This window comes from Aythya fuligula, chromosome 4 (assembly GCF_009819795.1).
Source record: "Aythya fuligula isolate bAytFul2 chromosome 4, bAytFul2.pri, whole genome shotgun sequence".
In the NCBI taxonomy this organism is placed as follows: Eukaryota; Metazoa; Chordata; class Aves; order Anseriformes; family Anatidae; genus Aythya; species Aythya fuligula.
The window spans coordinates 48,623,993-48,637,391 of NC_045562.1; the positions used below are offsets into that span (position 1 = coordinate 48,623,993).

General features: G+C 39.7%; 1 protein-coding gene across 1 annotated transcript in view; it reads right to left on the reverse strand.

Annotated features, from left to right (window-relative positions):
* Positions 1 to 578: 578 nt before the first annotated feature.
* Positions 579 to 13,399, reverse strand: part of KIT (KIT proto-oncogene, receptor tyrosine kinase) — a 53,777-nt gene continuing 40,956 nt past the window's right edge. Inside the window, exons 14-21 of the mRNA XM_032186857.1 lie at positions 12,679 to 12,832; positions 10,804 to 10,892; positions 10,364 to 10,491; positions 7,324 to 7,446; positions 4,966 to 5,077; positions 4,769 to 4,868; positions 3,992 to 4,097; positions 579 to 2,810 (exon numbers count right to left, since the gene is read on the reverse strand). Of these exons, the coding sequence (XP_032042748.1) occupies positions 2,685 to 2,810; positions 3,992 to 4,097; positions 4,769 to 4,868; positions 4,966 to 5,077; positions 7,324 to 7,446; positions 10,364 to 10,491; positions 10,804 to 10,892; positions 12,679 to 12,832 (938 nt within the window). The 3' untranslated portion in view covers positions 579 to 2,684. The remainder of the gene's footprint in view (positions 2,811 to 3,991; positions 4,098 to 4,768; positions 4,869 to 4,965; positions 5,078 to 7,323; positions 7,447 to 10,363; positions 10,492 to 10,803; positions 10,893 to 12,678; positions 12,833 to 13,399) is intronic.

The following is a 13,399-nucleotide window of genomic DNA, read 5'->3' on the forward strand; positions in this document are numbered from 1 at the left end:
GTTGCTGCTATTTTTCATTCTAAGCCTAATGGACATTTGACCAGTCCTGACTTCACGAGGACAAACATCCCAAAATGCAGGTCAGTAACATCACCCCCTACAACTGGGAAAACAAGATGCAATAGAACTGACTCGTTAAAGATGACAAATTAACCAAAATATGTGTTCTCCCCAAGATGTTGCATATGGCCAGCCCAGCACAAGCACTAGTGCCAGCATACAGGAGGGAATAAGAGTGTGTACACCTGCATGTGTGTGTGCAGAGGGGCTCCAACTGCCTTCCGACCACACCCTGAATAACATGGAGATTTTTTGAGATGTTTTTGTCTAATTTTAAGTAATACTGTTTATGACACATAGACTGCATCAACGGTCTGCAGGATCGACCTTCTACTTTCAAATTTTTCCAGCATCAAGCTGTGTCTAAGTACCCAAGTATTCATCCCATATACCCATATTATGCAGGAAAAGAACTTCCATAATGAAAAGCCATCAAGGTTTTCTGGTACACATCCGAAAAGGTGCTTCAGAATGCTCAACTTGACCTCTTTGCGGCCAGACACTGAGATTTTGCGTCAACCCAAGAATTTATTAAGACTTACATGAAAATATTCCATCTTAACATAGTACACATTGGTAGCATCTGAATACAGATGTACAGATTTATTTGAACTTTTCTGAACTGCAATTCTACAACCGAGCAACATATCCATAAGTGTTTCATAAACTTTCAAACACTTACATATTTATACATATAGTTTTTGCATATATATATAAAAAAATATTTTTGAGACTCAAGGACTGAGAATAGTCAAAAGGACATTATTGCTACATTTCCATATTTACAAAAACAATGCATAAAACCATTCAGAACACCAAGCCATTGCAAAATAAGTTTCAAAAATCCCCAAATTATAAAAATATAAATTTTAAGAACGAAAAAACCCAAACCTCTTTCAGCTAAGTGTCCATTAAGTACCGAGACATCTATAATTATAACAACTAGTTTGTCTACAGTTGCTCTGAAAGCCAACACACTACGAAAGAGCTTTTATAGCATTAAACTGAAAATGCTCAACAACAAGTATGCATAAGAGTGCCTCCAAACAACTGGCTAACTTTGGAAAGGTGCAACAGCCTATGTAAGTTCAGTGCAAATGGCTACTTTTTGACTAACTCTGAAAGACAAATTCCTGTAACAATAAACCAAATGCACAGGTATATAAAGAGTGTGGTATTCAACATTACCTAAAATAGTGTGTGTATTTACAATTATCTTGCATTTGGGCAGTTAGTTACATATTTAAAATGCATGTAAACTCAACCAAACTCCTGGTAAAGTATAAGTTACAGAGTGCTTAAGTGCATTGTAAATAAATAGGTACTTAACTAGTACTCTGTCTCTGAAAAATGCTTCTCTCAATGCTAATTTCTAGGTGACAGAAACAAAGGTGAAAAAAAGAACCAGCAGTGTTTCTGATGGGAAGAAAAGGGGTTACAAGATACTTAAGCACAACAGATACTGACCCCAAAGCCTCATATCTGTCAAACAAGACCGCACCCATTTAAAAATTCAGTGCTTCCCAGTTAAGCTCTTCTTCATTATGATCTCAGCACTGCTACAGAGATGGAAAGATGAAATGACTTGTCACGGGGGGAATAGCCCTTTCCAGTGAGCATTATCCAAGCTGGCCTGTGAGAAATATTCACCTGGGTATGACAAGATAAGCAAAGGGCCCCCAGGACAGAATTTTTTGCTTCTGCTCTTTCCAAGATAAGATGACTCGTTAAACTGCCTCTCCTCCCAACACACCATTTACTGTAAACGACCCTCTTCCTGTATTTTGACCATCTCAGCATGTCCAACCTATCTTTGGTGAACACTTTGGGACTCGGCTTTTATCAAGTATCTCATCCCTCCGGCTTCAGCTGTGGGGGATGCTCTGTGGTGGGATGTGACCCAGCAGGGACAGGCCAGTGGGATGTGGACCCACAGAAACCTAGTGACAAGTCTGCATGGCTGACAGCACAGGTAGGAGATGAAGACCGAGGTCCACACTCTTTTCCTTACCACTGGTTCAAGCCCCAGTGCCCTCTGGTGTGTTTGCTGCTGTGCAGACCACCACGTCCTTTGGACATACACCTCTCTTGCCCAGGTACACACAGACCCCTTGCTGGCCTCTGACCTGCAGTATCTGTCTGGGAAAGCTTCTCTGGCTTGGCTGGATGTGGAAAGGGGGCTGCAAAGCAGTTAGCTTTATATGTTTATTTCTTAAATTCAACAAAACAAGATTAACTAGAGAGTGACTACATGCTTTCCAGGCATGGATCCAGAGAAGGATTGCTGCAGATTTGGTTTGATCTGTAGTCATCTCATTCCACACCATGGCTCAGGATTTCTTTTTTTTTTTTTTCCTTCAGATCTGGCGCTCTACTGCAAATACACACAATATAGCAAAATATATACAGCTTCAGTTAACATTGCAATGATGCCTGTAACCGTGCTCAACAGATTAAGTTTATGTGAAACAGTGTGTGGTAAAGAACAGTATTACAACAACATTTCAGCTACACAGTGGTAGTAGTGAGTAAAAGTAAGAGAAATTATTGAAGTCCTCCCTCTCTCACCCCCTGCACAATACAAACAGCGAGTACACCTGGGCTCCTCTTCTTCCAGGCACCATTCAAACATCTTCACGTACCAGGAGAGGCTGAGTAGATGAAGTACTGCTACCCACTGAGTTAATCCTCACGGAGTGATCTGTAGCATTTCCTTGACTGGAAGGTGGAGTTGAAAAGTTTGCATAGACCTGCAGAAGCCAAACACTGCTGTCAGTTCCCTGCAGATCACTCTGTCCCTTCACACGTACCTGGAGAGCTCACCTTTGTGAGCCACTTCCCACTCTGCTACACCACCTGAGGAGCATCCAGCTCAGGTGTTTCTTTACAAATCTAAACACACAGTTTGAACAGGTCTTGGGCATAACAGCATTTTTAAGAGTCAAGGACCCCAATCTCCATTACTAAAACCCCTGCAACATACTGTATTTATTTATTTATTTATTATTAAATTTAGCAGCATACTAAATTTAAACTGAGCTTGAAAAAACACAGCTCTAGTTATTACTAGAATGCCCCCCAGAAACCTCGGTAATATTTTCTTCACATTCTTGTTTTTGTTTTGATAATGCCTGCACCTGCCAAAAATATGCTGCAGGATGCAATTGAACACCAGCAGCTTTCAGTTTCCTCTTTTCTCAAATTGTCAGGAAGCCATGCACTCTGTGCCCAAACAAGACATCTAGAAGGTAAAAGGAAGCTTTATTTTTAAACCACAGTTTAAACTTGCTTTTCTAAGACCCAGTTACACTCAGTGGTATTGTGAGAGAAAATACAAGTCTCTGATGTGCCTCCACTTTTTCTTTGCACTGTTTTGTCCAGTTACCTTCTAGACATGCTTTTACTAGGGAATGGCCAAAAGAATGGTGAATATACTTGTCACAACATACCTCACGGATTATATAAATACAGCTATGTGAAATAAGAGGCTGAGGAGCAGCAAAAGCTCAACTCCTTCCTTTAGAAAGTTTTTCTAATTACAGCTAAATATACCTAATGTCTGAGATTTTTCCCAGATGAACAGATTTTCTCATAGTTTAAGAAAGATGAGTCTAAGCAGTAGCACTACGTTTTGTAAGATCAAAATTATTAAGTATATTTTGAGTGAGAAACATCAACCCTGTATAGTCTTCTCCAGCTGGTGGTCCCTGTTTCATGTACCGGCTTAGACACCTACTGCCTAACGACATGAGAAGGAAAAAGTGAGTAGCCCATACATCTCTCCTATCACCCACACTTACAGTGCAGAGCTATATAAATAACACTGGAAAATTAATGAAGGTTCTGTATTCTTCTGAGCTCTGGTCTAATGTCTTGTTTGAAACTGCTTGGGCTCCATACAGATCATCAGTTTTTTGGAGTTAAAGCTTACCCGGGGGGCACTATCTGAAAGCTGCTGTTCTATCAGCTGTACAATCTGTTTAAATGTGGGTCTCTGTAAAGGATCAGCATCCCAGCAACTCTTCATTACGTCATACCTGCAAAGACACTAAAATTAAGTACTGCTGATGAGGAAACCTAAGAGTTTTTATCTCACCTGCATTGTTATTTGACAGAAAAATGTGACCCATTTGCACAGTTAATGTTGTTTAAATGAGTTTTAAGAAAAGAAATAGCACTGCTAACGCTTGTGCTTATGACAACAAAGGAATCAGTGCTAATGAGAGTCTCTGGACACAGTTTTCTTTGACAGGTTGCTAAGTACCAAGCCATTTACAACACAGTGAATTGGAGACAGCTCATGAAGAAGATAAGTAGTCAGTCCTCTTGCAGTCAGAAATACAGCACAAACGCAGACGCTGTACAGCCCGATGATACATCTCACTGACTGCTTCATCGGAATTAAAAATGTGTAATACATGCTGTGATCTGTCAATAAGTTACTGACATGGAGCAGATACCAAGACAAAGTGATCAGATGGTACAAGGCATGAGTGTGTTACATTGCTTGTAGCAATACTGACATATACTACACTGGCTAGACTACATGAATTATTTTAAATGTTTAAGAACTTAAAAAATAATTAAAAACAACAAACAAACAGAAAAAATGGTGCAGTACAAAGAGTCTTCATGCAAATGTGGAAGGTTCCCTTCCTTTGCACTGCTGCTTATGTGTGGTGACTGGAGGTGCTGGTTGCTCACTTACATTTCAGGGGGTGCACACTCAGGGCTGAACATCCTGTATCCCTCCTTGATCATTTTATAGAACTTGGAGTCCACGGGCATCCCTGGATATGGGCTGCTGCCTGTTGGGAGAAGAGGTGAGCAATGGGGTTTCTACATATGGAGCAAAACCAAGATGAAATGGAAGTCCCCTGAAGTACAGATTTTGATGGAGCTTACCTAAAGAGAAGAGTTCCCAAAGCAATATCCCATAAGACCAGACATCACTCTCAAAAGTGTAAACGCAGTTGAAAATACTCTCAGGTGCCATCCACTTCACAGGGAGACGAGCCTTTCCAGGGAAAAAGGGTTACATTAAGACAATGGTCATAAGGCGTAAAAAAATTACAACATAAAATCAACTGTTTATACTTATTATGTGCTGTAAATACATCTTAATTCAATAGAAGAATCCAGCCAAAAATGGAAATCCCTGGTTTTAGAGACTCCATGTGCTGCACTGTTGTTACTGATTCATCTCTCTATGGGTCTACCAAACTTGTGCAGTTCCCTGTATTCTGATTTTCTACATACTGTGCGATGGTTTATAAAGAATAGCAGGAAGTCAGAGGAAAATAATCCCTATGAACATGGCATGGTTTCTTATGCAAACACTCAAGTCTTCTGTGGACTAGCTACCTTACATACAGTGTTTCAAGGCTTTAGTCAACAATTAAGACTGCTTAAGCTCTTTGATGTATGAGAAAAAAAATAATAAAAAAAGAAAATTCACCTGATACAAATATATATTGACATATTTCATACATTTCTGTGGGAACAGACAAAGTCTGTCCTCTCCCTACTTTGCCCTTTTCTTGTCTGACTGTGGGAGCCAGCCAGACTTCTGTCCTAAGCATTTATCCTGCCCCAGCACGCCTTCATCTGGGTTAAGATCAGGCCAGATGCAAACAGATGCCTTCTGCGGCCACTGCTTCCTCTCTCCCAGGGCAGCTGCAGCCTATCCTCTTCTGACCCTTTCAGGCTAAGTAAAATCCTGTTGTCAGACAACTCAGGAAACGTAAAGTGTGGCCTAGACACGTAAAATTTAATTACTTACTGCCCACTTCCCGCCTAAGCTGCGGATCTGCACTTCCCACTCCTACCAGCCTTGACGGATCAAGCAGCTCCTGACCTGACCCTGAGCCTGAAAGCAGCTTTTATACAGTAAATGCCACTCAATGTTTTGACAATACAGCCACTCCTGAATTATTTGGGTTCCCATCGTTCCCTAATCTCAACTTCTAGCCATCCAGGGGCTGGTACCAACTTTATTGTCAAAGACGAACACAAAAACACCTTCTCTCCCAGAGCCTACAGTGGGGATGCTGTAGGTACCTGGGACATCAAGGGACTGCTGAGTGACAGCATAGCATCAGAGATATCCAAGATACCCGAGGGGCCATGAACAGAGGTTAACTGAGCTTGGTAAACCGCTTCACTGAGACTAGTGGGATTTGCTCTCTTCATCATTTATGAAGATACCAGACACCTGGATGGGCAACCTTCAGATCATGTCAAGTCCATAACAAGTGACTGACCCTTGACTGCTGAGCAGTCAGCTGGGATGGGGAGGACCTTTTATTCTTTGAAAAATGGTGCAAGTGTGAGATGAGCGTACCCTGAAGGCCTTAGATAGCTGCACATACCTGATGCAGACCTAAAACATTAATACAGGCAGCAAAAATAAGTTTCAGATGCAAAAGACCTCTACCTCATAGCATACTTCTCCAGTTTTAATCACAGACAGGCTTGATTTTCTTTTGTAGCAGGGTTTCTTTTACTACTCTTTAAAGGGGACTTCAAATACTGACAATGCAATCTGCATTGCTTCAAAGTGTCTGGTAGGTACTAGTGTAATGGGTACTCTTCTGAATAGGTTTTATACTTTTTCCATTTGTTGTCTTGTACTATTACAGGATTTGACCTATAGCTGCGAGTTAAAGCTGTAGTTGTTATTCATACAGGGTTAAAATCTGTATATAGAATCAGAGAAAACTAAGGCTTTCTAACCTTTCACTATGCCCTAATCAATAAATTCAGACTTTAGAATCCCATTTCCGTTGTCTGAGTGATGTTTTATAGTAAAAACCAGGATGTAACCCCCTGAATATTTAGATATTTCAAAAATAAACTATTTCAGTAACATACAAATACAGCAGAAGTTTCAAATCTTTTTTTTTTAGGGTTGACCTGTCAGAATATTGCAGTAACAAAATGTGCAATTAGTCACAGAGCTGTAACTTCTAGTATATTCATATGTAACAGAGAGATGGTGTGTTATACTGGTGCAGCAAAAACATCTCCTCCACCATGACATGCATTCAGATGTTTTTTTCCAGCATAACAACATGTATATATGAGGGCTTTTGTCAACACATGCATCTACATCAGCAATTGCCCCTTTTCATATTCCTGACCAGCACAAACCTAACAGCAGGATTGGGAAATCTAGATTTTGGTCTAAGAAAGATTTTTTGCAAGTTGAGACAAGAACGCCCCTAACTTAAAACGGGTGGATAAAGCATCACATATACTTACGTTTCCTTTGACAACATAATTTGAGTCATTCCTTATATCTCTTGCCAGGCCAAAGTCACAGATTTTTGTTATTCGACCATGAGTGAGAAGAATATTTCTTGCGGCCAGATCCCTATGAATGCACTAAATAACAAACAAACAAACAAACAAAGTTATTTTATAATATTCTTAACAGACTGTTGCTTGGTTACATGCTTTCTTAGCTATAAACTTACTACATTATGCATTTTGTAGCAAGCTGAAAGTCATAATGAATCCATATGTTAATAAGCGTACTCGAATGATTAAAAATTCTGGTATAGTATGTTTACTACCATGACATTGATCCACACAGTTAAGGCTGCCTATGCATTTATTTATTTTAGAAAAAACCACCTGCAGTCACTTTGAATTTTCCAGCAATTCACATTTGCAGCTAAATTTTAATGTACTTAATGTACTTAACGTCTATGCCAGGGACAGAATTTTTTCTCTGACTTTTTGATAAGAAGCAATTGGCCTGCTTCCTAACATGGGACAAATAAGAAGAAAATGTGGTTTGTCTCTAAAATAATTCCAGTCTTTTATTATGTGGCTATTGTGACTGAGGGGAAAGAGCTGAAAATAGGGAAAATTGTGGTAACGATTCAAAGCATACAAGTTAGAAAACTGAATCCTACTTCAAAAACCTCTGGAAAAAGTTTTCCTCTGAAAAACTTAAGGTATTAAGTACCTTGGAGAGTTTAAATAAGCAGGCCTAAATATTTGATAATATTGTCAATCTTCACAGGCCAATATATCTTTCTATGAACGTCACATGTTTGATGACCTTGCTAGCTTATGTTCCAGCACTCATCTGAGAAGTGTGCACATGTTTGCAACTGCAGCTCCAGACAGGTGGCTGAGTTTTCCAGCAGTTGTATTTTCTTTGTGTGCAACCAGAGCCCATCTGTATTTCTTAGAGAATGGATGTATTTCTCTAATGAAATGATCTCTTTTTTCATCTAGAAGGGACAGTGTTAAGCTCCTGCTGTGCTGATGGTATACAATACGCAGGGAACGGCTGTCTAAAAAGTAGCTGAATTGTTCAATTTTTCTCTGCAGTTTTTTCCTTGAAATATGAAACCTGTGGAATTCCCTACCAAAAAAAAAATACTTAAAATATCAGGACAGTTAAGCAAATCAAATTCAAAATGATAACTGCAAGTCACATAAGCAATGTAATCTCTGCCTCCTTGGCATGCTTACAGAAGGAACTATGTTTAATGACAATTAGTGTCCCGGGGGACTCTCATTGCATCCCAATCCCTATCTTCACTTCGCATACCTAAAGCTGAGAGCTTTAACTACACTGAAGCAGTAGAAGTGCTGGAATGCCCAAATGTCCAGCTTCTCTGCCTTTTTCCTCCAGAAGCAGTGCAGTTTGCCTTGAATACAGACTTTGTCTATGGGAGGAAGAAGAGTCTTGTGATCAAGGCACCGTGTGCTTGATAAGGGACTTACACCCCCAGGACAGACTGCTGTTCCTCCTCTCTCACAGAGGCACTTTTATGCCTCTGAGCCTGGATACAAAAATGAGTTGCAAAAAAGCAGCTGGGCACTCTGTGATGTTGGGCTGAGTGGACCATTCCCAAGGGCATGAGGCAATCTGAAGCATCTTACCCATCATCCCAAGCCACTCTGCATTCCCTAGCTGAAGCTAAGAGCCTCTACATACACAATGACTGAAGAGGACCAAGCACAGAAACTGTTAGCACAGTGTAACTTAATTGTGCGATAAAGCCATTAATTCTGCACTGTCGAACAGATACATGTTACTTCCCAAGCTCATGGTGCTGTGGTGTAATATTCATTATCACTTCTGCTACTCAACTCCACAGTGTGTTTTTTTTTTATCAAGGGAAAAAATATAACAAAAATAATCACTGGGAATGATGCACAGTGAATCCTGGGGTTATTCTGGAGGAAAGGAAGAATAGAGAAAAAATATGCGTGCTAAGCACTGGACGTCCTGAATAGTGCAGAATGCAGGAGTCTGGTAAAGACCATTAAAATCTGTAATGCAACATGTTTGTCTGTTGGGTCCGTTTTGAAGCTGGCAACAGATAGAAAAAAAATACTTCTAAGGGTTTGGAAGGAGAAATGGGCGGAAAAAAATCAAGTTTTATTGTGGGCTTGCTTTGCAGCAGAATGAAAGCCACATTTCCCACTATTAATGCAGTTTCACAGAATTACCATCAATTGCTCAAGGGTTGTTTTGATTTTTTTTCCTTTTTTTTTGCCCCCTTTATCCAAGGTGCACCTGTACTATCCTGTCACAATGTTTACATAGTGAATAGCATTTTTGAAGAATGATGTAGGAGATGCCACAGAAAGATCAGAATTATGCAGTGTTTAAAACCTGTATTCTTTATCAGACCCTTTCTGTTTTGCCGTGCCTCTCCCAAGAAACCTGGAGAGTGTCTGTTATGCTTAGTGTAGCCAATGAAGATCATCTGTGGGTCTCTAGGCTGATTCTGTCTTTTTAAGAAAATTAAAAAAAGAAAAAAAAAAACAAGATGTACCTTGTACATTAAGCCATAATGTTAAAAAAAAAAAAAAAAAGTATACAGTGTGATGACTGCCCTGTTTAAGGCAGTATTCAGCGTGAGACATGGAAGTGCAGCTTTGTTTAAAACTGAACAGATACTCAAGGCGCTTTTACGCAAACAGATCAGCCATCTTCTCAATGTTCTTTAGTCTGTAAACTCTCCAGCAATGCCACAGAGAATAAATCTTAAACTCTCAAGATTTAATTGCTTTTGAGGATGTCCACATGTTAAGTTTTTCTGGTTCTTTCATGAACTCCATCTAATTGCCATACACCAGAGAAGCCTGAAAAACTAACTCCTCCAGGCTCACTCCTGCAGGTTTTGGTGTCTCCAAAGCTATCAAAAGTTTTCACTTAACTACCTGTGTGCTACAGAAAACAAGTGAAGAGCTGAAGATCGAACCTACAAGAATCACCTCCCAAGCTCGGATGAGTTCATCTGTTGTCTTCCAACACATGACATTAACTTACATTTTTAGAGGCAAGGAAGCTCATGCCCTTTGCCACCTGGTAAGAGAAGCTTAGTAGATCTTCAACATCTAGAGCAAGTTCATCATCTTCCAGCATGGAAAGGGTAACATCCTGATCAGTGTAGGATCCTACACAATATAAACATCAACAGCTTTTGAGCATACCAGGTATAATCATCTAGAAACAGTCTTATGTTAAACAGATCAGCAATCTGAATAAGCACTACAACTAGAGCCACATAAATTGCTCAAAGCAAAATATAATAGTGACACTTCATTTAAGTGTGGAAAAATAGAAAACTGTAATTTAGCACATTGTTCTTTTTTAAGCCGTCTCATGTTTTTTTTAACTGTCCCCATCCACCAGAGAAGTAACATGAAAAAATCCATAAAGTCTTCTTCTCTACACTCCTAACAGCAATTTTTCATCACTGTACTCACCAGACTTTACTGGTCTTTTTTTATCAGCTTTTGGGGGGACTGCGTATGACACTCCTGGTTTCATGTCCATGTACTCATTGGCAGCATCGCTGCAAAGGCAGCAGATGAAAAGAAATATAATTTAGGTAAAAAGACCTCAAAAGCAATCCAAACAGAAAGATGATTACACTGACCTTCTGAATACAATGCTTTAGGGATGATTAGAAAAACATGGGCAGTAAAAAAGATGAGAAAAGACTTGTACAGAAAGAGAGGTTTATCAGTTATCATAACAAGAGGGTTATCATAACAATGCATCAGGTAAGCAAACAAAACCTTTCCTACGTATACTACTTATATAGACTTCAGCTTCTATAAACTAATGACCCAGTGTTTCACAGGACCTGCTAGGGCTTCCTTCTGCTTGGGCCAGTTTCTACTAGCATTTCAGCAACTGAAGTGGCAATTGAAATGCAGAAGACAAATGGTAAAAAATACCAAGTTCAGAGCTTCCTAAGTCTCTGAGTGGATTCACATGTATTTCAAAGAGTCAGCCAAGGCTTGGGAAAGTCATTTGCTATGTGTTTTTTTTAAGTTTTCTTATCAATATATACATTGCAACTGTACTAATTTTCATACTGCATGGTTTATAAAGTTAGGCCCCTTTAGAAACGACAGATGCACTTTGGCATTTTTCACTTTCCTGCCATTAGAACTTATACCATAGTCCTTCTTTATCCTGAAGTATCTGTTTAGTTTATGGGCAATAAATGCAGCCACATTGCTAACATGGAAAGTAGCTATGAGATCACTGACAGCTTTAGTCACCACCAAACCACAAACACATGTGAAACATTCAGCAGCTGCAACATTACTGTAAATACTAATCCACGAATTTGGTAAATACCCCCTCGTTAATACCTCAATTTACAAAATAAGCCCAAACAGTGATATCCTTGTACTAAGAAGAAGACAGACCTCCTATAGCAACTCATAGCTTTGTGTTCATGGTATCTGTGGTACCAACCTCCCTGGTATCACCATCTATCCATGCATTTATTGCCACAGCACAAACAGATTCACTAGCACTATGCATTGCTGGGAAAAAAAGGATGTTATCACCTCCTAAGGGGCTTCCTGGTTGCTTTGTGCCTGCCAACACAGAGTGATGGGCCCACTGGGGCAGTGAACAGACTGAAAATAAAAAATGGGCAGGTATTGTAGCAGATCCTAGGTTTTGGAAAATTATGTCTCCCTCACTTTGCAAAAGGAAGGAGTTAGCAGGAAACATACTTGGAAATGTACTCAGAAAGAACTTGGGCTTGATCTAAAACTGAACTGCTAAAAACATACAGATGAAGTAACTGAAAAATAAAAGTACAAGAACAATCTCTGACATGGGCTGGAGCATCACACAATCCAGTGAGCTACCAGGAGCAGCTTGCCTCTAACACTGTAAGGCACTGTTTTGGTTGTAGAAAGTCATTTCTGAAGGCAGGAACTTGTGAGAACCCAGAATATTAACACCACAACACTGGGGGGATTGTTATTCAAGCTGCTAAATGAGCACTGCCAATGTTGAACACAGTAATGATAAACACAAATACATATGAAGATTGGAGCCAAGGAGCTGCATGAAATAACTACAGGAAATTTGATAAAGAAGTAAACCACAGAGTGTATACAATGAATTGAGCTCTGTTAGAATAAGCCACCCACTGTACAAATCATCTCTTTAACTAAATTGTTTCCTTACACAGCAAAGAATCTTCAAAGCCTGCTGCATGAAAGACTTCTCCTAGTTTTTCATCCCTAATGAACTTCGATATCCCCTCCTTTATCCCCTCCTTCTCAATCTCCTGAAAACACAAGTACATTTCAGCAGATCACACTTACGCTGAGGGCTCTGCCTGCTGCAAAAGGTTCTCGTAAACAGCTGCATGTTCTGTGTGTTCTTCATGTTTTGGACAAATAAAGGAATCTCGCTTCCGCCTCAGAAAATTTAAGAGATCACCATAGCAGCAGTATTCTGTAATGACCAGTGTGGGTCCTGTAGATGTACGTGAGGTTGAGAAAGCAGGTGAGCATTGTCTTCAAGGCAGAAAACCTTACACAAAGACAGCATTCAGCTAAGCACACAGGCTGGCCTATCAAAGATCACACTGCCTAATGCTGTCTAGACTTGAAAAGTTACAGACAAGCAACCCAGCATCTTCCCTTTCACAGATTATTGTCCAGCTAAAGCTGTGTCACTCCCAATTAATTTTCACCCCCCTCAATAGTATAGCATTGTACAAAAAATTAAACAAATAAGTCTTTTTCTCTTTCTTCATGTGATAATGTGTCTGGCCAGACACATCTGTTTGATTTTGCTCACTTCCTGAAGGAAGTTATTTGTTCCAAACATTCGAGTAATTCAAGCTTCAAACATTAATCCTTTTGATTCACTTCTGTTTACAGTAGAGCTTCACACTCCTTCAGTAATGTTTTGGAAATGATGTAGAGTGTTATATTCCGCAGTATAATAGGAAAAATCATTCAAACAGAACAGCCTGCTGCGACAGAAAACTACACTGCACAAGGTCTTAGAATATTAAAATGAAATCGGAAAGGAGAA